The following is a 23,178-nucleotide window of genomic DNA, read 5'->3' on the forward strand; positions in this document are numbered from 1 at the left end:
CATATTAGCAGGGAGCTCGATGGTAAGTGGAGCAGCTGGGACTTGAACCAGTGGAACTCAAACCGGCCCACTTATGGAATGCCAGTAATGCAGGCAGTGGTTTAATCCACTGCACTATAGCTCCGGCCCCAAGATTTCCATTATTTTGGGGAAAAGTCAGTGGGCTAATATGGTGTGCTGTGGTGATGTATATGGCAGATGTATATATTCAGACTGAGGATGTTATTGGTCAGAGAATGATTCCCAAAAGCTATATATATGAGCTGGGACTTGATGTTTGAATAAGCTGCAAATGCATCAGAGTTCTAGCAAGGATGGAACTGTAAAGGGGTAACTGTTACAGGACTTTTCCACAGACTTTGCCCAGGGTCTTCAAGCCATGGGAGATATTCAACTCCTCTGGGGGTGCACAAGGTGATACACCTGGGTGAAGATACTATTAAGACTTTTAAAAAATCGTGTTTTCCAGTTTATTTGTGCCCTATGACTGACATTTCATATTAGTCTTATAGTATATAATCTTAACATTTGAATTAGCATTGTTCAATGTTTTCTATAAATAAAAATATGTTACAGAGTAAGCTAGTTGCTTAAAAGAGCCATTGAATTTTTGAGACCACTGTTTGGGGAATTTCAAATAGTTGAACAAGTAGATGTGTGTGGGAAGAAGTGGGTGGAGGTAAATGCAAGATGTTTATCAGTCAACAAGTACATAATAGCCATCACTCAATGCTAGAATCTATTTGGCCTGCTTAACAATAAATTTTTTAAAATATTAAAAAACAAACAACTTACCTGGGGACAATATAATCAAGGCAATATTACACAAGACATTCACAAGCAAGAATAGTTTCCTTACTATATTAAGAAATCATAAATACTAGTTTTCAAAAAAAGATTAAAAATCAATAGAAAAAGTGAATGGTGGACATGGACAATTCACAATAAAATATATAAAATGACCCATAATTATATAAAAATATGTTCATTATCCCTATAAATCAAATAGACATCAATTTAAACCACATAGAAAATCAATTTTCACCTGTGAAATTGGTAAAAAATACCCAATTTCATGAGGGTATGAAAGACAAGCCAAAGAACATAAAATAGGCACCTGATGGTTTTGAAACTGGACAGATTGAAGATGGCATAACACGTTTGGAAACTAGCGCATGATTTAGGTAGTAGCAGTGGGAATGAACAGGTAGGAAACACACTAAGAACTTAAGAATGTAGGGTTTACTGAGGCTTTGGAAGGAGCAGAAGTAAAATTTATTCCTGAGTCTCCACCTTTGATTTCTAAATGAATGATACCATTAAATAACAGGGAGATTACATACACACAAACACACAGACATGCACACTATCACATTGTATTTCTCTTTCTGCTTCTCTTTGTGACAGAAAACAATTGATCTCGAATTTCTAAGTGTATACTAAGATTATGTCTATTACTTTTCCCAGTACAAACGAATTGAAAAATTTATGTATATCTGATTTAATATTCATAATAGCATTGATATTCCACTTTACAAATGACCGATGAAAAAATGGTGCCTGGAATGACTTTTCTATTGCATCTGCCTAATGTCTTAATGCCAAGCCCAAGTCTTATCTTTAACATTCATCATTTCATAAGCTCATACCTTCAACCTACAACCTTATACTATTGACTGTATGGGAAGACCAATGTTGGGCTTTCACAATATGAAGATGAATTAGAATGACCCTGTTCTTCAAGGAGTTCAAATCTATATAGGGAGTACACACAAGAAATTGTGTAAATTCACAATTGTAAATTCAAGATTGTAAGTACTATAATTCTGTTAACTTATGGAATGTAGAGTTACAAAAGTGTGGCATTTAATCTAGCTGGGAATTCTGGGAAGAGATCCTGAGAAGATAGATTGTTTTAAGCCAGATGAAGAAGTTGGGAAAGAATATGCACAGATATGTAAGGGAGAGACCTTTCAGGTATTTCACTTTAGCAAATGCATGTTAAGGATGGGAAGGGCTATAGAAATGAGACCCAGAATTTTTCCAATACCAGTCATGAGATCATCAAATTTTGTATATTAAACAGAATGCTCTATAAATACAGGATGCTTAGCTACATCATTTGTAGAAGTTCATGTAAATTCCCTTGAGATCCGAGTTAGGCTAATTTAGCAGAGGAAGTAATTGGCTGGACTTGGTGATTATTCATGAGAACAAGAGAAAAGAAAGACTGCATGATTTTTTTAGATTTTTGACATGGCTGGCTGGGTGGGTAAAAATTCCATTTGTGGGCCTTGGAGGAGCAACAAGTTTGGAGAGAAGAGTTTTGGACATGTTCAGCTAGAAGTATATGTGAGATATTCATAAGAATATGTAAAAAAGACATCAGATTTTCAAATATCTGGAGTTTAGGAGAGGGATATGTGATGGAAATTTTACATGCATCACTACTAACTTGTAATAATCTTAAGTATCAAATAACATGTACATGGATAAAATACACACTCTTGTCATTTAGTTATTTGTTGAACATTTAAAAGTAAACTTACACATTTTTGTCAGGTATAGCTGAAATAATTTTCAATGACTACCAATTATAATGCACCCTTTGCCATGAGTTAAACTGCTTTGATTTATTATCTACTGTTTATCATGATTCTGTGATGTTGAAGTAAGTATTGCCATTTTCATATAAACACGAGAGTGAGGTATTGTATAATCTGGCCAAGGCCAAAAATAGCAAAGCTAGGGAACGCCTAAGCCAGTGCTTTTTCTTATATCTATCTCACTTTCTGGGTCGAGTTACACCATCATTAACAATAGGTTGTATTGCACACAAGCACCTCCAGGGAAGGCTTCAGCTCCACCCCCAGCTCTGGCTAGGAGCCCAGCAGGTGACGGCAAATAAGCTTCTGTGGAATTGTGGGTAGATTCCGGACTTGTAAAGTCAAGAATTTCTAAGCATCTCCCTGCTTAGTCTTTTTTTCCTCATTCGCTCAGGGTGCTCCCAACCCTCAAGCACTAGGACCTTGTGGAATCCAGATCGCTATGGCTTCTCCATTCACCGCCCGAGTCCAGTTGCTACTCCTGAAGGCTGTAGGCTTTCTCATTGGACTAGTAGGCCGAGCGGCTCTAGCTTTAGGCAGTCCTAAATTTGACTCAAGGACCACCCATCCAGTGACCGAACCTTTGCTCCTTCTCTCCGGGGTGCAGTTGTCCAAGCTGATCAGACAAAGAAAGGTGAGTTCAATGTGACTGGATTCAGAGGTAGGAGGAGGGGACAGGTCTTTTTGCAGATGACTCCTGGAATCTCAGTAGTGACTGTTATTGTTACAACTTGATTGAATTTGGTGGAAGTCAATTCCACCCGCTACTAGGATGACACAGGAGAGGAGTTCACTGGAGATGAAAGGATACTTTTGGGAGTTGTATGTTTTTTAAATCTGTGCCTTTTGCTGTAAGCACCGGCTGGGTTATTTTGGAACCCCTCGTGAACTTTCCTATCCATTTCTCATTTGTGTGTAATAATTGTGCAAAGGTAAATCAAGTGCAGTTTTCAAACCTATTCTCAGTCATAGAAAGTCTCTCTTTTCTCTCGAATTCATTATCAGCTATGGAAAATCTGTCATTTTGTCTGTCTCCCCCATGTTGCTTGCTCTATCTCATCCCCCTATCCACTCCTTGTTTCTTTAACTGACTCCAGATCTTCCTGCTTCTTTCTGGCCAAGAAATCTGTTTTATTTGTTTATTTAAAAGAAGATAGAAATTGATATGGAATAGTAATAGCTGTAGCTACCATATATTTAGTACATAGTACATGTCAAATTCTGAGCTGGATAAACATTTTGTGGCTCATTGATGCAGTTATATAGGTGATATCCATATTCCTTGCATGAGGAAACTGAGGTAAGATGACTTGCACACAGAAAAAAAAAATTCTGGAAAGTGTTTTTAAGTTTTATTTATTTGAAAAAGGAGAGAGAGAGCGAGAGCGAGAGCAAGAGAGAGAACACATTCCATCCATTGGTTCATTTGCCAAGTATATGCAACATCTGAGGCTGAACCAGAACAAAACACCAGAAGTCCAGAACTCTATCCATGTGAGTCGCAAGGATCCAAGTACTTGAGCCATTACCTACTGCCTCCCAGAGTATGTATTCCCAGAAAACTGGGTCAGGAGTCAGAAACTGAGCAGACTGAAACCCAGGAACTCCGATTTGCAATGTGGGTGTCCCAAGAGGAGTCTTAACCACTGTGTCAAACACCTGTCCTTAATTCAAAGATTTAAGCAGTGCAGTCATTCTCTCTAGAGTTGCACTGGCAGAACTATTCATCTATTTTTTGTGTGGATTCTTGGTTCGCAGAGATTGTGGGCTGTAGACTAGTGTTCTTTCTTTGAGTTCCATTCTTGTCCTTGTCTATCTATTGTTATAAGTTGGTTTTTCCCCATTGCTTTATTCCGAGATCTAGAATACTTCCTAACAAAGATTAGCTATGTAGTAAATACTTTTGAGTGTCTGAATATGAATGAGTATGCATTCATATATACATGGATGAATTATGCTTTTTTATATTACTATTTACCTTTCAATGATATGTCCTACCTTTTTAATGTATCTCCTGGCCACCATCCACAACTCATGAATGCTTTTGATAGCAATATGGGAGGCTGTAAGAAGTTATAAAAATATAATAGATTTCAAAATTTTGTCTCTCTTTTCATGGCTGTGTGACCTTAGTAATTGCCATGCTGTTTCCAATAATACTTGCCAAACATCTGGCACATAGTAGTTTTTAGCATAGTGATTACAAAGATGCACTCTAGAGCCAGACTACTGGGGTTCAGAATTCCTAGTTCTCTTACTGTCTAGCAATGTGTTTTTTGCTTAATCTTTTGTGATTTCAGTATCTTGTAAGAAAAATTGACTTGATAATAGAATCTGACTTACAGAGTTGTAAGGATTGAATGCGTTTATGTATGCAAAAATCTTGAAACACTGCTTGGCACTATAGTCTTATGTACGTATTAATTATAATTACGATCATCATATTTTGATAAGGATAGCTATTATTAATAGGCTTATCCTTGCCCATGAGAAGACTTTATCTAGATATAGTTTGCACAAAAGTGTACTGAAAAGGAGAAGATGAGGTTACAAAATTTTATTTGTTCTTTGTTCCTTTAGTCCCTCCAAGGTTCTCATAATGTGGATATACACATTTTTTAACTTTTGGGGAGAATTATCTTGTGCATCATGGTATGTTTAGTAACATTATTGGTCTTTACCCACTTGTTGCAAGTAACAGCTCTACTCACTTGTGACAACCAAAAATGTCCCTAGACACTATTATACATTCCTTGGGAGCCAAAACTTCCACCAGTGGAGAATCAGTGCTCTAGAGAAAGGAAGGATAACACAAGTTTTACTTAACAAAAGTATTGCATAAGGGCCGGGTGCTTTGGTATAGAATGTTAAGCCTCCACCTGCAGCTGGCCTCCCATGTGGGTACTGGGTCCAGTTCTATCTGCTCCATTTCCAATCCAGCTCCCTGCTAATGCACCTGAGAAAAGTGGCAGAGGAAGGCCTGGGTGCTGGGGCCACTGCATCAATGTGAGAGGCCCTGAGGAAGCTCCTGGCTCCTGGCTTAGGATTGGGTCAGCTCCAGCCATTGCAGCCATTAGAGGAGTGAACCAGTGGATAAATATCTCTCTCTCTCTCTCTCTGTCTTCTCTCTCCTTCTTTACTTATTTTTCTTTTAATTTTTATAATGACATACTTGTATTTTTCTTGATAATCACAGGTTTAACTCTCCACTTCATACAGAATTCAGCAAGTAGTAAGTAGAAAAACCACTGTTTCTCAGTAGTATAGACAAGGGCTATAAACAAATATTCTTAGTGAAAAAGCCAGTCACAGAAAGACAGATTTCATATATTTTCCCTGATTTGTGGTAACAAATGTACAGAGTTCATGCTTCTTTAAAAGTACCATTGCAATTACTCATATGTTGCCCACATGTATTTGGATATTATGTTTGGTGCCTGAGTACAAGGGTGGGTAAATCAGCTGCATCAGGTGAAGGAAAATTCTAAAGTACTAATATCTTCAGTATGCCTTAAGACCTTCTTCAGGGAAGTACAAGTTTTTCCTTTCATTTCCCCTGACTTTGCTATCAAGATGACACCCCTGCTCTTTAGTCTTTATACTATAACGGCTGTCTTGAAAGGCCATTAGGTCACTAGTCGGTTTTCCGCATCCAGGGATTCTCTATTTATCTTACTCTTAAGGGTCAAGACTTAAATTTAAATGAATGACCTACACTCTGTGAACCACAGCTTCCTGACATATAAAATTTGATAAAATAGTACTCATTTCATATAATTGTAGATATTTGAATGGAATGATGACTGTAAAATACTTAGAACATGCTCAATGAAAGTTACCTAATAGCATAGTCATATCTTTCAGTAGGAAATAGGAAAACACAGTCATGGATGTTAGCCTTTATTCTGAAATTTTTATTGTGTCTCTTGGCTCCTGCCACTTTCCTTTGGTTTTATCAAACTCATTTTTTTCTTTTCTTTTTAAAGATTTATTTATTTGTTGAGACATACAGATACAGACAGAGAGAGGGAGAGAGAGAGAAATGTCTTCCATCTTCTGGTTCATCCCCAAATGGGTGCAACCGCTGGAGCTGGGTTGATCTGAAGCCAAGAACCAGGAGATTCTTCTGCATCTCCCGTGCAGGTGAAGGGGCCCAAGCACTTGGGCCATCTTCAGCTGCTTTCCCAGGCCATAGCAGAGAGTGAAATTGGAAGAAGAGTAGCCGGGACACAAGCTGCACCCATATGGGATGCTGGAGCCGCAGGCATAGGCTTAGGCCACTACATCATAGCACTGGCCCCCTTTTCTTTTTGAGACAACATGAGTTTAACTTACATTATAGTCAAAGGCTTACTGCTCCACTAAATAAAGAGTTCAACAAATAAAAATTAAGAGGACTATAGTTCAGCAGGAATACAGGCAAGCACTATAAACAATAATCAATGTTCAACTTCACTGAAAAAGTACATTTTAAAATAGTCACAGATCACTACAACTCTAGTAGTGCATAATTCTTTGAAATGGTGATTTTTGTTGAACTTCTTTTATATGTATTTAATTTTTTTCCTTATTAATATAAACAGGATAGGTTTCATGATACACCCCTTCTTCCTTTCCTCTATTTTTTCTTTTTAATTTCTTTGCATGTGTTTTGCTATTTTTGTATTGAGACCTTGGTTTTCCCTTCATCAATGTTTTTCTCTTATTTAGTGTTTGAAGTAACATATTTAAACTTACATTATAGTCAAGGCTTAAAGCTCCACTAAATAAAGAGTTCAGCAAATAAAAAGTAAAAAGGAATATAGGCAATAATAAATGAAAAGATGTTCAGCTTCACTAATGTAAAGTGAATTTTAAAATTGTCACAGAATCATTAAAGCTATAGTAGTATATAATTGTTTACCATTTGGCAAAACTTAAAATTTTATTAAATGTTAGCTCGCATATATAAGAGAATGTGTGGTATTTGTCTTTATGTGTCAACTTTCTTTCACTCAACATGGTGTCCTCCAGTTGCAACCATTTTAATGCAGATGGTATAATTTCATTCTTTTTTAGAACTCAAAAATATTCATTTTCTTTATCCATTCATCTGATGATGGACATCTTGATTTATTCCATATGTTGGCTATTGTGAACAGTGTTGCTATAAAAATGGTCATGTAGGCATCTCATTGATACTGTGAGTTTATGTCTTCTGGATATATATTCAGTAGTGGGATTCCCGGATCATATGTCTAGTTTTTCAAAAATTTCCTTACTGTTTTCCACAGTGGCTGAACTAATTTACATTACCAACAGTGTGTAAGAGTTCACCTGTTTCCACACCCTCACTAGCATTTGTTGCTCTCTGCCGTTAGATAATAACTATTCTAACAGGGATGACTATATTCACACAGATGCCTGCAAATATGTGTACATACATACTGATTTGTGAAGTACTAAATCAATGCCATAGTTTAAAATTATCATTGAAGATTCTGTAAAATAAAATTCTTGTTTATTTAAAAAATGTATTTACTCTCTTTGCAAATTAGAAGTATGAGGTTCAGATATTTTAAAATGTGATGCTTTAGATCTTATGGGTGGAAAGTAAATCTTAATTCTGCCTGTGAGGCTTACTTTAACTCTATCTCATGAGTAAATGTAATGATATAGTATAGACTACCCTATAGGATTCTTGTGAGGATTAAATGAGTTCATACATGTAAAACTGATCTGTTAAATCTATCTATATTAATCTTAGCTATTATTATAACCATGTACATTATTAATATGTTCATGCTTGTCCTTTATTAATATGCCCATTCTTGGCAATGAGGATATGTTGGTCAATGGCTACAATGTTGCAGTTTGATAGGAAGAATAAGTTTTGATGTTCATAGTGTACATGGTAGCGTGACTATACCCAATAAAATGTATTGCATGTTCTTTGTAACTTTCAGATTCTTTATTTGTGTGTGTCAGTGCTATCTATTTATAGTAAACATAATCAAACGTTGGTGAAGATGTAAGAAATATAGTTTTCACTTTTTAGATAAGAAATAAAATTATCACTAATCTGTTATTTAGTCTGTCCATACAAAGAATACATTGCAGTCTTTACGTGTAAAGTGGATCTGAAGGGACTGACAGGTGAATAGTACTGAATTATGTCAAATGGTAAAAAATATAAGATCTGGAACACCAAATATAATGTGACTCCTTGTGAAGGAAATGAAGGGAGAGCAAGACAAGTAAAGGAGGGGGGAGGTAAAGAGGAAAGGAGACAGAGAAAAATTTTAGCTTTACATTTTTATTTTTCTGTAGTGAATGGATTTTCTGTACATGTACATAGTCTATTTCTCTTATGACAACAGTGTTTATTTGCAATAAAAAAGACAAACATAGATATACAGGTTTAGCAATGTATCCTTGTTTAAGTTACTTAACTTCAGTGGGATTCAACGGCTTCATCTATAAAATGGAGATAATATCACATGTTTTGCAGGAATCTTTAATGTATAATGGATATAAAACTTGGGATGTAAAACTTTAGTAAATGGCAATTATTGTTGTATTATCACATCTGATGCACACTTGTCCTTGTTTTTCACTGTGTCACATTCTAAACTCAATTAGGGCATCAGCTGGAACATTTCAAAATTTGTGGAGCACTGTACATTGGTGGAGTGGCCAAGCTGTAGACACTTAACTCTGGAACTATCTACACCAGACTACAGGATTGATTTATAGTGGTTTAAATCACTACTGAAATCACTATTCATGCATGCATTTAACAGACATTTTCTGATAATCTATTAGGTGAACAATTCTAAAGGACAAGTAGGAGTTAGCCCAAGGGAAATGTTACATATACATTCTCTTTAAAATTCTTTCAATTTCCCTTGTACCTATGGTTGTATCATCTTTTTTAATCTCAACATTAATCCATTGTTGTGCACAATCTCTCTCTTAATTATGTTTTTTGTAGTTTGTATTATGGGTATTTAAAAATTGAGTTTATGATATGTTAAATTTGTTGTCATGGTTGCTGTTTTGTCTAACATCACATTTTATCTTTATTTATTTTTCATTTACTTTGTTTTTCTATTATTTTAAGTTAAATACTTTATATATTGCCTTACTTTTATATATAATATCAGAATAGCTTTATCTATACTCAATATATTTGATAAGAAATTATCCTGTTCTTTTGAGTTTCTGGATAATCTGTAATAGCTTTGTTTGCCTCTTAGACATATTGGTTATATGAAAGAATGTTTTTGAAAAATTATTCCTTTTAAAAATCAAATTTTTATTGAGTTCCAGTTTTTGCTGGATTATAATAATTTACCTAGAATAAATTGTTACCAAAACTTTTTACTTAAGACTTTGTGAATACATACATGATAAATCTGTTAATGGACCTCAACTAAAGAGAATATTCTTTCTTGTTGAAGTACAAGTTATTCGTATATATTTGGGCATATTAGCTCTATGATTACATTCCTGGATATGTCTTTATTTTTTACTATTTCTCTGTCAACTTCGGAGAGAGTTATGTTATTTGTTATTATATTTATACTTCTGCTCTAGTTCTCTTTGCATTTCTAGGAAGTTTTTTTGTATGTATTTGTCTCCTTTTGAAAAATATGACTGTTATGAAATCTCTATGAACTATATTGTTTCATGTTTTACTTTTTAAATTTGATTTATCTGATATTAATGGTACTACCTCGGCTTTCCTATTGATTTTGTTCTTTTACGTTTTACTAGGCTTGTTTTCAAGTTTATATTTTTTCTATTCTACATGAATTTCTATATACCAAATATAGCTGAGCTTTTTTCTATAAGATTTGTTTACTTATTTACTTGAAAAGCAGTGTTATGGAAAGAGGGGGAGAGACAAATACAGGTAAATCTTCCTTCTGCTGGTTTGTCAAATGGCTGCAATACCCAGGGCTGGATCATCTGGAACCTTGGAGCCCAGAACTCTATCCTAGTCTCCCATGTCATTGACAGGGACACAAGTACTTGAGCCATCATCCGTTGTCTTCCTACGTGTATGGGTAGGGAGCTGGATCACAAGCAGAGTATCCAGGACTCGAACTTGCACTCTGATATGGGATGACCATGTCACAAGCAGTGGCTTCATATACTGCACCATATTACCTGCCCCTGTTTTTTTTTTTTTTAACAAAATGTAATATTTTGCTCGCTAATAGGGGTGATAATACAATTCTTCACATATTGTGTGATATAATTTGATTAATTTTTCCATTTAATGTAAGGCTTGTAGTTTATTATACTTACTATCCCTTTACCTTCCATGTTGAAAAGATTTATTAATTAATTAATTTCAGAGAGTAGGAGGGAGGAAAGAGAGGAAGAGAGAGTGAGAGAGCACCAGGAGCTCTGTCTGGGTGTCTTACATGGGTTGTAAGAACCCAACTACTTTAATTGTTACTTGCTGACTACCAGGGTGAACCTTTCGCAGGAACCTGGAATCAGGAGTGATGCTGCAACTTGAATGCAGTTGCCTGCATCCTTCCCTATCTTATCTAATTTCATTTCATCTATTTTTCTCTCCTGTTTATTTGAAGTTTCTACTTTGCTTTGTAATTTTCCAATATTTATTGTGTTGTGTTTCAGAATTATTAGAGCTTCAATTGTATAAAAGTAAATAATTTTATAGCATCTCTCAGGATGTTTTTTTTTTTGGGGGGGGTGCATAAATGAAAGGAGAGAAAGAAAACTGCCACCGTATAGCTCCAGTAGCTGCTTTTTATTATTTAGTCTAAGGTTTAACTACTAACATTACAATTAGGAATGTACACCTGGACTAACCATTTAAAAGAATAACAAGCAGGCACAAGCAAGGGAGATAAGAATCATCTGACATACTTGCAGTTGGAAGCAAAAGTTCAAGTTGCTACTAGCAATCATGTTGCTCTTGGCTCATCTTTTAGGCCCTTGGAGTATGATAAGGAATTTTTCTTCAAAGTAAAATCTAATAATAACCCAAACCTTCTGCTTACTGCAGCTGCATTCCATTTAGGAAGATATGCCTTCACAAGGCCTGCTTATGCAGAAGCAGGACTGCAGCCATGTCCAATATTCAGGAGGCTATGGCCTCACTGTGAATACTTAGGCAGTGTTCACTACATTTTTCTTTCATATCCTCACATACCTTGCCTAAGATCCTTGATGCAGGGTTACCTAATTCAGCAAATAAAAATACAATAGCCCAGTTAAGTTTAAATTTTATATAAACAACATACAGTGTTCAATATAATTATTTACATGATGAATTCGTATCTGCTTATAGTAAAAAGTATTCAATATTTATCTAAAATTCATATTTAACTTGATGTTCTGTATTTAACTTGGAACATTAATTTAATGTTCTTTTATGCCTCACTTCTCAACTTTTGGGTTTTTCAGAGATAATTATATATAGTGTTAAGTTTTAAAAAAATGGTGATACACTATGATATCTATTACTATTCTAGTTATTAATAACATATTTACTAATTGAGTATAAAACCATACTATCCCTGAATTCTTTTTTAAAAAATTATTTGTTATGCAAATTTCATGTATTTAAGAACATAGTGATCATGAATTCTAAGTTATGTTAACTTTGAATGGAGTTTAAGCCTTTTATCCTAACTGATTGTCTGAAATGTTCTTTCATTGGTGTATTTCTGAGTTTTTAGTTTCATTGTAGATATCTTTATTATCTCAGCCTTGTGCATTGCCTCACAGTAGCACTGGTAATTCATTGAGAGTATATCAAATAAATTATCATTAATGGGCCTGGCATTGTGGCATAACGGGTTAAGCTGCCACCTACAATGCCAGCATCTCATATGGGCTTCAGTTTGAATCCTGGCTACTCCACTTCTGATCCAGCTCCCTGCTAACGCGCCTGGGAAAGCAGCGGAGGATATCCCAAGTGCTTGACGATATCCCAAGTGCTTGAGTCTCTGCAACTTATGTGGGAGACCTGGAAGAAGCTCATGGCTTCTGGTTTTGGCCTTGTCCAGCCCTAGCCATTGAGGCCATTTGGGAGTGAACTAGTGATGGAAGATCTCTCTATATATATTTCTACCTCTCTATCTCTACTTCTCTCTTAGTAACTCTGCTCTTCAAATAAAAATATTAAAAACTAATAATGATTAATACACAAAGGAAGCTTTTAACAAATATGCATTAAATGGATTATTTGTTCAATAAATAAATGCCCAATAAATAAATTTCTTTATATTGCAGGTTAAATGTATAGATGTCATTCAGGCTTATATCAACAGAATCAAGGATGTGAACCCAATGATCAACGGAATTGTCAAATATAGGTAAGCATTTTCACTCCATCAACAATTTCTGATGTTTTTTATTCTAACTCTGTGAGTACACAATCTTATTGTATTTCTTGGACTCCTATTTTTCTATCCCCTTTCTTTAATGTTCACTGGGACATGCCTTTACTTCTAAGTTAGCATTTTCTTCTCCTTTTTAACTTGTATATATTATTGTTGTGCCACTTTCCTACTCAGCAGTTGACAAAGATCCCTGAAAGAAAGTACTAAATCTCATTGGTTTTTGCAAGTCCAACTGCCACAGTAGGGCTGAAATATGGTAGATAGCACCAAATGCTTATTGAAATAATTAATATTCATTTGTTGTTCTAATAGGAACCTCCTACAAACGTATATCCATACTCTAAAATGTAATGTGAATTTAATATATTAGATAATTTTTAATATGTGTCCTACGAATGACTTCTGTGTTTCACCAGGTAGACCCTCCTAGGCAACAGTGAGGTAATAAAGGTCCAAATTTGGAATAATTTTCTGTGATATCCTGTTCCTCGGTTAGTACAGTTCATAACATATTATGATATAAAGTGTCACTGAAACCACCATTAGAATTTTGGTCTTGTTTGCACATTAGCTCTGTTGTTAATGTATTTAATTAAACAGAGTCACATATTTTAACTTACACCAATCATTTTAAAATGAAACTTGCTATTACTGCAAGAATTGGCAATTATCATTGGTCAACACAGACAATTGTTGATAATGTAAATGAAATGAAAAATAACCCGTATTTTAATTTTAAGTCATGTTCCTTCTATAACTAATTTGTGTGGAGGGTTTTGATCATGAAAGGATGTGGAATCTTATCAAATGCTTTCACTGCATCTATTGAGATGATCATAAAGTTTTTGTTCTTAATTCCGTTGATGTATTTATGATGTTTATAAATTTGGGAATGTTTAACCACACTTGCATCTCTGGGATGAATCCCAACTTGATCATGATGTATGATATTTTTGATGTAGTGTTGGATTCAGTTTACTCCTATATTTTTGAGAATTTCTTCATCTATGTTCATCTAGGATATTGTTTTGTAGTTTTTTTTTAATTTAATTTTAGTATCAGAGTGACACTGGCCTCATAAACAGAGTTTGGTAGCATACCATTTTGTTCAATATTTTAGAATTAGTTTGAAAAGTGTTGGTTAGTTCCTCATTGAATGTCTTGAAAAGTTTAGTGGTAAAGCTATCTATTCCTGGGATTTTCTTTGATGGAAAACTTTTCATTAATATAATTAATTTTGCGAGGTTGTATGTATCCATTTCTTTGAGGTTTTCCAATTTATTAGCTAATAGTTGGTCAAAATAACATCTTATGATCCTTTGTGTTTCTGATTTATCAGTTTTAATGTCTTGTTTTTTATCTTTAATTTTACTCATTAGGGTTTTCTCTCTTTTTTCTTTGTTATTCTGGTAAAAGATTTATCTATTTTGTTTATCTTTTCAAAGTTCCAGCTTTTTATTTTGTTGATATTTTGTACTGTTTCTTTTTTAGTTGCAATTTGATTTATTTTTGCACACTTTTTTTAACTTTTATTTAGTAAATATAAATTTCCAAAGTACAGTTTATGGATTACAATGGCTTTTCTCCCCCATAACTTCCCTCCCACCCACAACCCTCCCATCTCCCGCTCCCTCTCCCATTCCATTCACAACAAGATTCATTTTCAATTATCTTTATATACAGGATATCAATTTAGTATGTATTAAGTAAAGATTTCAACAGTTGGCACCCACACACAGAACATAAAGTGTAAAATACTGTTTGAGTGCTAGTTATAGCATTATCACATTGAACAACACATTAAGGACAGAGATCCTACATGAGGAGTAAGTACACAGTGACTCCTGTTGTTGACTTAACAAATTGACACTCTTTATGGTGTCAATAATCTCCCTAGGCTCTTGTCATGAGTTGCCAAGGCTATGGAATCCTTTTGAGTTTGCTGACTTCAATCTTATTTAGACAAGGTCATAGTCAAAGTGGAAGTTCTCTCCTCCCTTCACAGAAAGGTACCTCCTTCTTTGATGGCCTGTTCTTTCTACTGGGATCTCACTCACAGAGATCTTTCATTTAGGTCATTTTTTTTTTTGCCAGAGTGTCTTGGCTTTCCATGCCTAAAATACTCTCATGGGCTTTTCAGCCAGATCCGAATGGCTTAAGGGCTGATTCTGAGGCCAGAGTGCTGTTTAGGACCTCTGCCCTTCTATGAGTCTGCTGTGTATCCCGCTTCCCATGTTGGATCATTCTCTGCCTTTTTAATTCTATCAGTTAGTATTAGCAGACACTAGTCTTGTTTATGTGCTCCCTTTAACTCTTAAACCTATCATTATGATCAATTATGAACTGAAATTGATCACTTGGACTAGTGAGATGGCATTGGTACATGCCACCTTGATGGTATTGAGTTGGATTCCCCTGGCACGTTTCTAACTCCACCATTTGGGGCAAGTCCGATTGAGCATATCTCAAATTGTACATCTCCTCCCTCTCTTATTCCCACTCTTATATTTAACAGAGATCACTTTTCAGTTAAATTTAACACCTAAGAATAATTGTGTGTTAATTACAGTATTCATCCAATAGTATTAAGTAGAACAAAAAATACTACAAAGGATAAAGTATTAAATTGTACATCAACAGTGATGACAAGGGCTGATCAAGTCACTGTTTCCTATAGTGTCCGTTTCACTTCAATAGGTTTCCTTTTTGGTGCTCGGTTAGTTGTCACTGATCAGGGAGAACATATGATATTTGTCCTAGATATTTGCACAGATTCTTATTAGTGCTCACCTCCTGCTGATTTGATATTGGTTTGGTCTTATTTTCCTAAGTCCTTGATATACATTATTGTTATAAAGGTCCCAGTTAATGCTTTTGTTCTATCCCATAGATTTTGGTATGTTGAATTCATTTTCATTTGTGTCAAGAAAAATTTTTGTTTCTTTTTTATTTCTTCAATGATCTACTGAATGCAGTAGCACATTTTTTAAAAATTTCCAATGATTTATAAATGCTCTACTGTTCTGTTGTTGATTTGCAGTTTTATCCCTGTGTGGTATGACAAATGACATGGGATATTTTCAATCTTTTTAAATTTACAAAAATTTGACTTATTTCCTAATATATTTTCTTGAGAAAAATATTTCATGTGCTGGTGAGAAAAATCAATCCCTTAAGAAAGCAATATCAATCATTCATTCAATCAATCAAACTGGAAGCATCACAGTTGGTTTCTTTAGTTGTTGCTATATATGACAAACCCACAGCCAATACCATAAGGAATCGGGAAAAGCTGAAAAACTTTCCTCTCTGATCTGGAACAAGACAAGGATTTACGAATTCACCTCTTTTTCACAATGTAATATTGGAAAAATTAGCAAGAGCAATTAGGGAGGAGAAAGAACTAAGGAGCACTGAAATTGGAAAGAAGGAAATAAATGTGCCCGTCGTTGCAGATGACATGATATTGTACATGGAAAACCCTAAGCAAATCACTAAAACAGCTGTTAAAACAGGCAAATTCAGTAAAGTTGTAGGTTATAAAATCAACATACAAAGAACAACAGCTTTTTTTTTATTTATTTGATGGGTAGAGTTATTGAGAGAGACAGAGAGAAAGGTCTTCCTTCCTTTGGTTCACTCCCCAAATGGCTGCCATGGCCAGCGCTGTGCCAATCCGAAGCAAGGAGCCAGGTGCTTCCTCCTGGTCTCCCATGCAGGTGCAGGCGTCCAAGCACTTGGGCCATCCTCCACTGCCCTCCTGGGCCACAGTAGAGAGCTGAACTGGAAGAGGAGCAACCAGGATTAGAACCCAGTGCCCATATGGGATGCTGACGCCGCAGGCAGAGGATTAACCAAGTGAGCCATGGCGCCGGCCCAAACCAATAATGAACTTGCTGAAAGAGAATCAAGAAATAAATCCCATTCACAATAGACACAAAAATTCAAATGCTTAGAATTAAATTTAACCAAATAAGTGAAATATTTCCACAATGCAAATTAGAAAATCACTCATGAAATAAATAATCCTTGCCACAACAAAGGATAGGTATTCCTTGCTAATGGATTGGAGGAAATAATATTGTTAAAATGTCCATACTACCTCATGCAATCTACAGATTTAATGCAATCCCTATCAAAAAAACCGATGACATTTAAAAAAAAATACATGACTTTTTTTTTACAGAATTAGAAAAACATTCTTAAAATTCATATGGAATTACAAAAGACATAAAATAGCCAAATCGATCCTTCAAGAAAGAAAAATCAATCAATCAAACTGGAAGCATCACAGCTGATTTCAAAGCATACTGCAAAGCTATTATAATTAAAACCACATAGCACTGTAAAAAACCTACCACATAGTTCCGTGTAACAGAATAGAGCCCAGAAATCCATTCATGTATATATAGCCAACTGATACTTGAGAAACATACCCAGAATGCACATTGGAGAAAGGAACAACAAATAGTGCTGGCAAAACTGTATATGTATTTGTAGAAGAATGAAATTAGATCCCTATCTCTCACCATATATAAAAATCAGTTCAAGATGGATCTAAGACCTAAATTTAATACTTGAGAATGACATTTCTAGAAAAAAAATGTCAGAGAAACTCTTCAAGATGCTAATGTAAGTGGTGACTTCTTGGATGAGACCACCAAATCACAGGCAACAAAAGGAAAATTAGATAAATTAAAAAAGATAATCATTATTATAAAATTATGAAGATTTGAAACATTTTTGTGGAATATAAGTGTGCTATCAGATGGCTTTGTATGATATTAGTTACTTTATGCATGTTTTCTCTTTTAATAATCTCAACAACTTTTCAAAAATTTTATAGATGTGCAAAATTTCAGCCAAGGAAGTTAAATAACTTGATCAGGGTCAGTTTTTTTTTTTTAATATTTCAGAGATTCTTCCCTTGGGCCTTTCTATTTAAAAATAGAATATATTTTTAAATATTCATGAGAGAAGAAAAGTGTTATTCAGAATTTTCTGGTGACTTTTCAAAAGGAGTGTGGAACCAGGTGTTGTGGTACAGGTGGTTAAAGCCACGTATTGGGTTCACCACATCCCAGCAAGTATCTGATTCAAATCCTGGATATTTTCTGCTTCTAATTAAATTCAGCTACCTACTAATGCACTTGGGAGGTACTGGATTATGGCTAAAGTGCCTGGGCTACTGACACCGACATGGGAGACCTGGGTGGAGTTCCTGGCTCTTGACTGGCATAGCTTAACTATGGCTCTTGTGGGAATTTGGGGAGTGAACGAAGTGATGGAAGTTATCTCTCTTTTTGCTTCTCCTTATATCTGTCACTTTTCTTTTGAAATAAATAAATAAATCATTTTTACAAGAGTGTAAATTCTTATATTGGAAATATTTCGCTGCAGAACTTGTTTATATGTGTGAAGATACAGATAAAGATTTGAGAGAAAATTAAATTGTCCTTGTTGAAAATCATGGAACTAGGTTACAAATGGGAGAATATAGGAGATGCTTCTGAGTAAACAGGTGAGAGCAGGGAAAGGCAGTGGTTGTCAGAGGATAGAAGATTCAGAGAGAGAGAAGATACAGTTGCTTCCAGTACAGTGACAATAAGTAAAATAAAGAGATTTTCAGAAATGATTTTAAAAGTTTATCTAGGCTTTTCATGGTATAAGTGCTTTACTTTTCCCCTCAAAGATACCCACCCCACCAGATGACCTTAGTGACCTAATAACTATGTTCCTATTATACTTAAATTTTAAAATATTGCTTGTTACAGTAACATTTATACAGTATTATATATAATGTTATATATATATAGATATAGATAGATAGATAACACCTAGCAGAAAACCTTGTGCCAATCACTCAATGTTAGCTATTTTCTGGATATTTCAGTAGGAAATCAGTAAATGAAACTACCCTTGTGATAATACGAAATTCTATTGTATTGTTATCTTTTTACTTGGTACTAAAACTGACTGTCAGGACAGTTGTCAGTTCAGTCACTAAAATCACACAGCTAGGAAATTTTAGAAGGAAATACTGATTCTGTTGGTTCCCAACTTTATCTGTCTGCTTTTTATCCACTTATGAGAATATATTCACGGCTTTATTGCTTTCATCTCAAACCTGTTCTTTTACCTAGTCACACAAGCAAGATACTTGGGTGTAACACTAATCTCCACCTTCTTTCATTTCTTAAATAAAATATTCTAGCTCTAACTAACAAACAAGTTTTACTGGCTCTTCTTGCTTGTGTCCTATCATGGGAATTTTAGTCTGTTCCTTCATATCCTATTCTTCTGCCCACGAGGATTCCTGTATTTCTTCTAGTTCATCATGTTCTCTCTTATCTCCATAACTTTGCATATGTTGCTCCTTCTGCCTATAATACCTTCCCTTTCCCACCACTTCTTTATTTGTATGATTTATTTTTTTTACCACCCAGATTAGGCCTCAATTTTTACCACCCAGATTAAGCCTCAATTTTTACTTTATCTGATCATCTTAGCCGTTGTGTGATTTCCACCTCTGAGCTTTCAGAGCACATTGTGTTCTAGTTAGTCTTGTATTATAGTGCTATGTTAACAAATGAATTAACATAGAGAATTGATGAAATAAGTGTTTAAGGACTGAAAAAAAATACATATGCAACACTGAATTAACACAGTAACAATGAGTTCAGGAAATAGTTACCACTCCTATGTATGAGGGAACAAAGGGAAGAGACTTCGATTACCAGAACCTAAAAACTCAAGACATCTGTGAGATAGCTGTCGCTTGGCTGCTGCTGACACTTAAGAAGCTTAGAAAACTAACCTGGAAGAATTCTGGTTCAAATTTCTGAGACTCAATTTCCAGCTGACTTGTTCTGCACTTACAAAGCTGTACAGTGATACTGGTTCTAGAATGAAATAGGAAGCTGGGGTGGTAGCATTGTGGCACAGCATTTTAGTCATTCGCTTGGACATTGGCATCCCATATTGGACCATCAGTTTGAGCCCTGAGTGCTATCTTTTGGGTCCAGCTTTCTGCTAATGTGACTAGGAAGGCAATGGAAGGTGGCCCAAGTGTTTGGGCCTCTGGCACCCACGTGGGATGGAGTTTCAGGCTTTTGGCTTTGGTTTGGGCCAGCTCCATCTATTGTGGACATTTGGGAAATGAAGTAACTGATGGAAGACCTCTCTCTCTTTCTGTCTCCCTCTTTCTCCATGTCTATCTCTCTCCCCTCCCCATTGCTCTGCCAAGTAAATAAATGAATAAATAAATAAATCTTAAAAAGGAACCATATGTGAAATATCTCAATTAAAAATAAATAGTAAGCTGAAATCAACTAATATTGCTTGGATGAAAGGACATTATTGTGAAAATGTTGTCAGGAATCACAAGCAAACTGTAAGAAGTAAATCCTTTCAGCTCTTTCCTTGTCTTCTGGTCTCTCTGTAGTGCCCCATATTTGAAAAATGCCAGAGGGCAAAAAATGGCAAAGGAAAATTTAGATTTTTGATTTCCATTATGTATAACAGTTCTTGGTTTTTGGCTGAGAGATAGCCATGTAATATATATATATATATATATATATATATATATATATATATTGGATAGGCAGAATGGACAGTGAGAGAGAGAGACAGAGAGAAAGGTCTTCCTTTTCCGTTGGTTCACCCCTCAATGGCTGCTGCGGCCGGCGCACCGTGCTGATCCAAAGCCAGGAGCCAGGTGCTTCCCATGGTTGGCCGGCACCGTGGCTCAATAGGCTAATCCTCCACCTTGCGGTGCCGGCACACTGGGTTCTAGTCCCGGTCGGGGCGCCGGATTCTGTCCCAGTTGCCCCCTTCCAGGCCAGCTCTCTGCTATGGCCCGGGAGTGCAGTGGAGGATGGCCCAAGTGCTTGGGCCCTGCACCTGCATGGGAGACCAGGAGAAGCACCTGGCTCCTGGCTTCGGATCAGCGCGATGCGCTGGCTGCAGTGGCCATTGGATGGTGAACCAACGGCAAAAGGAAGACCTTTCTCTTTGTCTCTCTCTCTCTCACTGTCCACTCTGCCTGTAAAAAAATTGCACTGTCATTGTAAATCTTTTAAAATTATTTATTTATAAGGGGATTATACACTCATAACACACACGCGCGCGCACATACACACACATATGCACAGAGAATGAGAGAGAGAGGGAGAGAGACAGAATGCTCCCACATGTGGTAACTCCCCAAATGCCCAAATGCCTACCATGGCCAGGGCTGGCTTGGGGCTGAAGTTAGGAACTGGGCATTGAATACAATCTGCATATGAGTGGAAGCAACCCAATTACTTGAGCCTTAATGACTGCATCCACAGGTCTGCATTAGCATGAAGCTAGAATCAGGAGCTACAGCTGGGAATTGAACCTAGGTATTCCGATGTGGAACATGAGCATCTTAATTGCTAAACTAAATTCCTATCCTGTTCATTCTGATCTTGACCATCTTACCAACCAGATTGTGAATTCCTAAAAGGTGCAAGCCATGTCTTATTTATCTTGGTATCCTCAGTGTTGAACATATAATCTGACACTTAGTATTTCTTCAAAAAATTATAACTTCTTTTTTTTTGATTTTTTAAATTTTTTTTAACTTTTATATAATGAATATAAAATTCCAAAGTACAGCTAATGGAGTACAATGGCTTCCCCCCCCATAACTTCCCTCCCACCTGCAACCCTCCCCTTTCCCTCTCCCTCTCCCCTTCCATTCACATCAAGATTCATTTTCAATTCTCTTTATATACAGAAGATCAGTTTAGAATATATTAAGTAAAGATTTCAACAGTTTGCACCCACATAGAAACAAAAAGTGAAAAATACTGTTTGAGTACTAGTTATAGCATTAAATCACAATGCACAGCACATTAAGGACAGAGATCCTACATGAGGAGTAAGTTCACCGTGACTCCTGTTGTTGACTTAACAATTTGACACTCTTGTTTATGGCATCACTAATCACCCTAGGCTCTTGTCTTGTCATGAGTTGCCAAGGCTATGGAAGCCTTTTGAGTTCACTGACTCTGATCATATTTAGACAAGGTTGTAGTCAGAGTGGAAGTTCTCTCCTCCCTTCACAGAAAGGTGCCTCCTTCTTTGATGACCTGTTCTTTCCACTGGGATCTCACTCGCGGAGATCTTTCATTTAGGCATTTAGGTGTTTTTTTTTTTTTTTTTTTTTTTGTTTTTTTTTTTTTTTTTTTTTTCCCAGAGTGTCTTGGCTTTCCATGCCTGAAATACTCTCATGGGCTTTTCAGCCGGATCCACATGCCTTAAGGGCTGATCCTGAGGCCAGAGTGCTGTTTAGGACATCTGCCATTCTATGAGTCTGCTGTGTATCTTGCTTCCCATGTTGGATCGTTCTCTCCCTTTTTTTACATATTGATTTTTATACCAGTACCATGCTGTTTTAATTACTATAGCTTTGTAGTATGCTTTGAAGTTAGGTATTGTGATGCCTCTAGGTTGATTTTTTTTAAAGATTTATTTTATTTTTTCGAAAGAGAGTTACAGAGAGAGGTAGAGACAGAGAGAGAGGTCTTCCATCTGCTGGTTCACTCCCCAGATGACCACAATGGCTGGAGGTGAGCCGATCCGAAGCGAGAAGCCAGGAGATTCTTCTGGGTCTTCCACGTGGGGGCAGGGGCCCAAGAACTTGGGCCATCCTCCACTGCTATCCCAGGCCACAGCAGAGAGCTGGATTGGAAGAGGAGCAGCCAGGACTAGAACTGGCACCCATATGGGATGCTGGCGCTTCAGGCCAGGGCGTTAACCCGCTGCGCTACAGCACCGGCCCCAGGTTGATTTTTCTTGTTCAGGATTGCTTTGGTTATTCTGGGTCTTTTGTGATTAATTTTGGGATTGCTTTTTCTTTTTTTTTTTTAAACTTTTATTTAATGAATAAAAATTTCCAAAGTACGACTTATGGATTACAATGGCTTCCCCCGATACCATCCCTCCCACCCACAACCCTCCCCTTTCCCACTCCCTCTCCCCTTCCATTCACATCAAGATTCATTTTCGATTATCTTAATATACAGAAGATCAGCTTAGTATACATTAAGTATGGATTTCAACAGTTTGCTCCCACACAGAAACATAAAGTGAAAAATAATAGATGATTTTTTTTAAATGATGATGAAATCAGATCAGACCTATTGTCATGTTTAATCCCAGTGAGAGTCAAGTTG

General features: G+C 36.1%; 1 protein-coding gene across 1 annotated transcript in view; it reads left to right on the plus strand.

Moving 5' to 3' along the window:
* Window positions 1-2,935: 2,935 nt before the first annotated feature.
* Window positions 2,936-23,178, plus strand: part of FAAH2 (fatty acid amide hydrolase 2) — a 203,728-nt gene continuing 183,485 nt past the window's right edge. The window contains exons 1-2 of the mRNA XM_070067361.2: window positions 2,936-3,240; window positions 12,864-12,946. Of these exons, the coding sequence (XP_069923462.1) occupies window positions 3,049-3,240; window positions 12,864-12,946 (275 nt within the window). The 5' untranslated portion in view covers window positions 2,936-3,048. The remainder of the gene's footprint in view (window positions 3,241-12,863; window positions 12,947-23,178) is intronic.

This window comes from Oryctolagus cuniculus, chromosome X (assembly GCF_051225735.1).
Source record: "Oryctolagus cuniculus isolate XC-2025 breed Fujian yellow rabbit chromosome X, ASM5122573v1, whole genome shotgun sequence".
NCBI lineage: Eukaryota > Metazoa > Chordata > Mammalia > Lagomorpha > Leporidae > Oryctolagus > Oryctolagus cuniculus.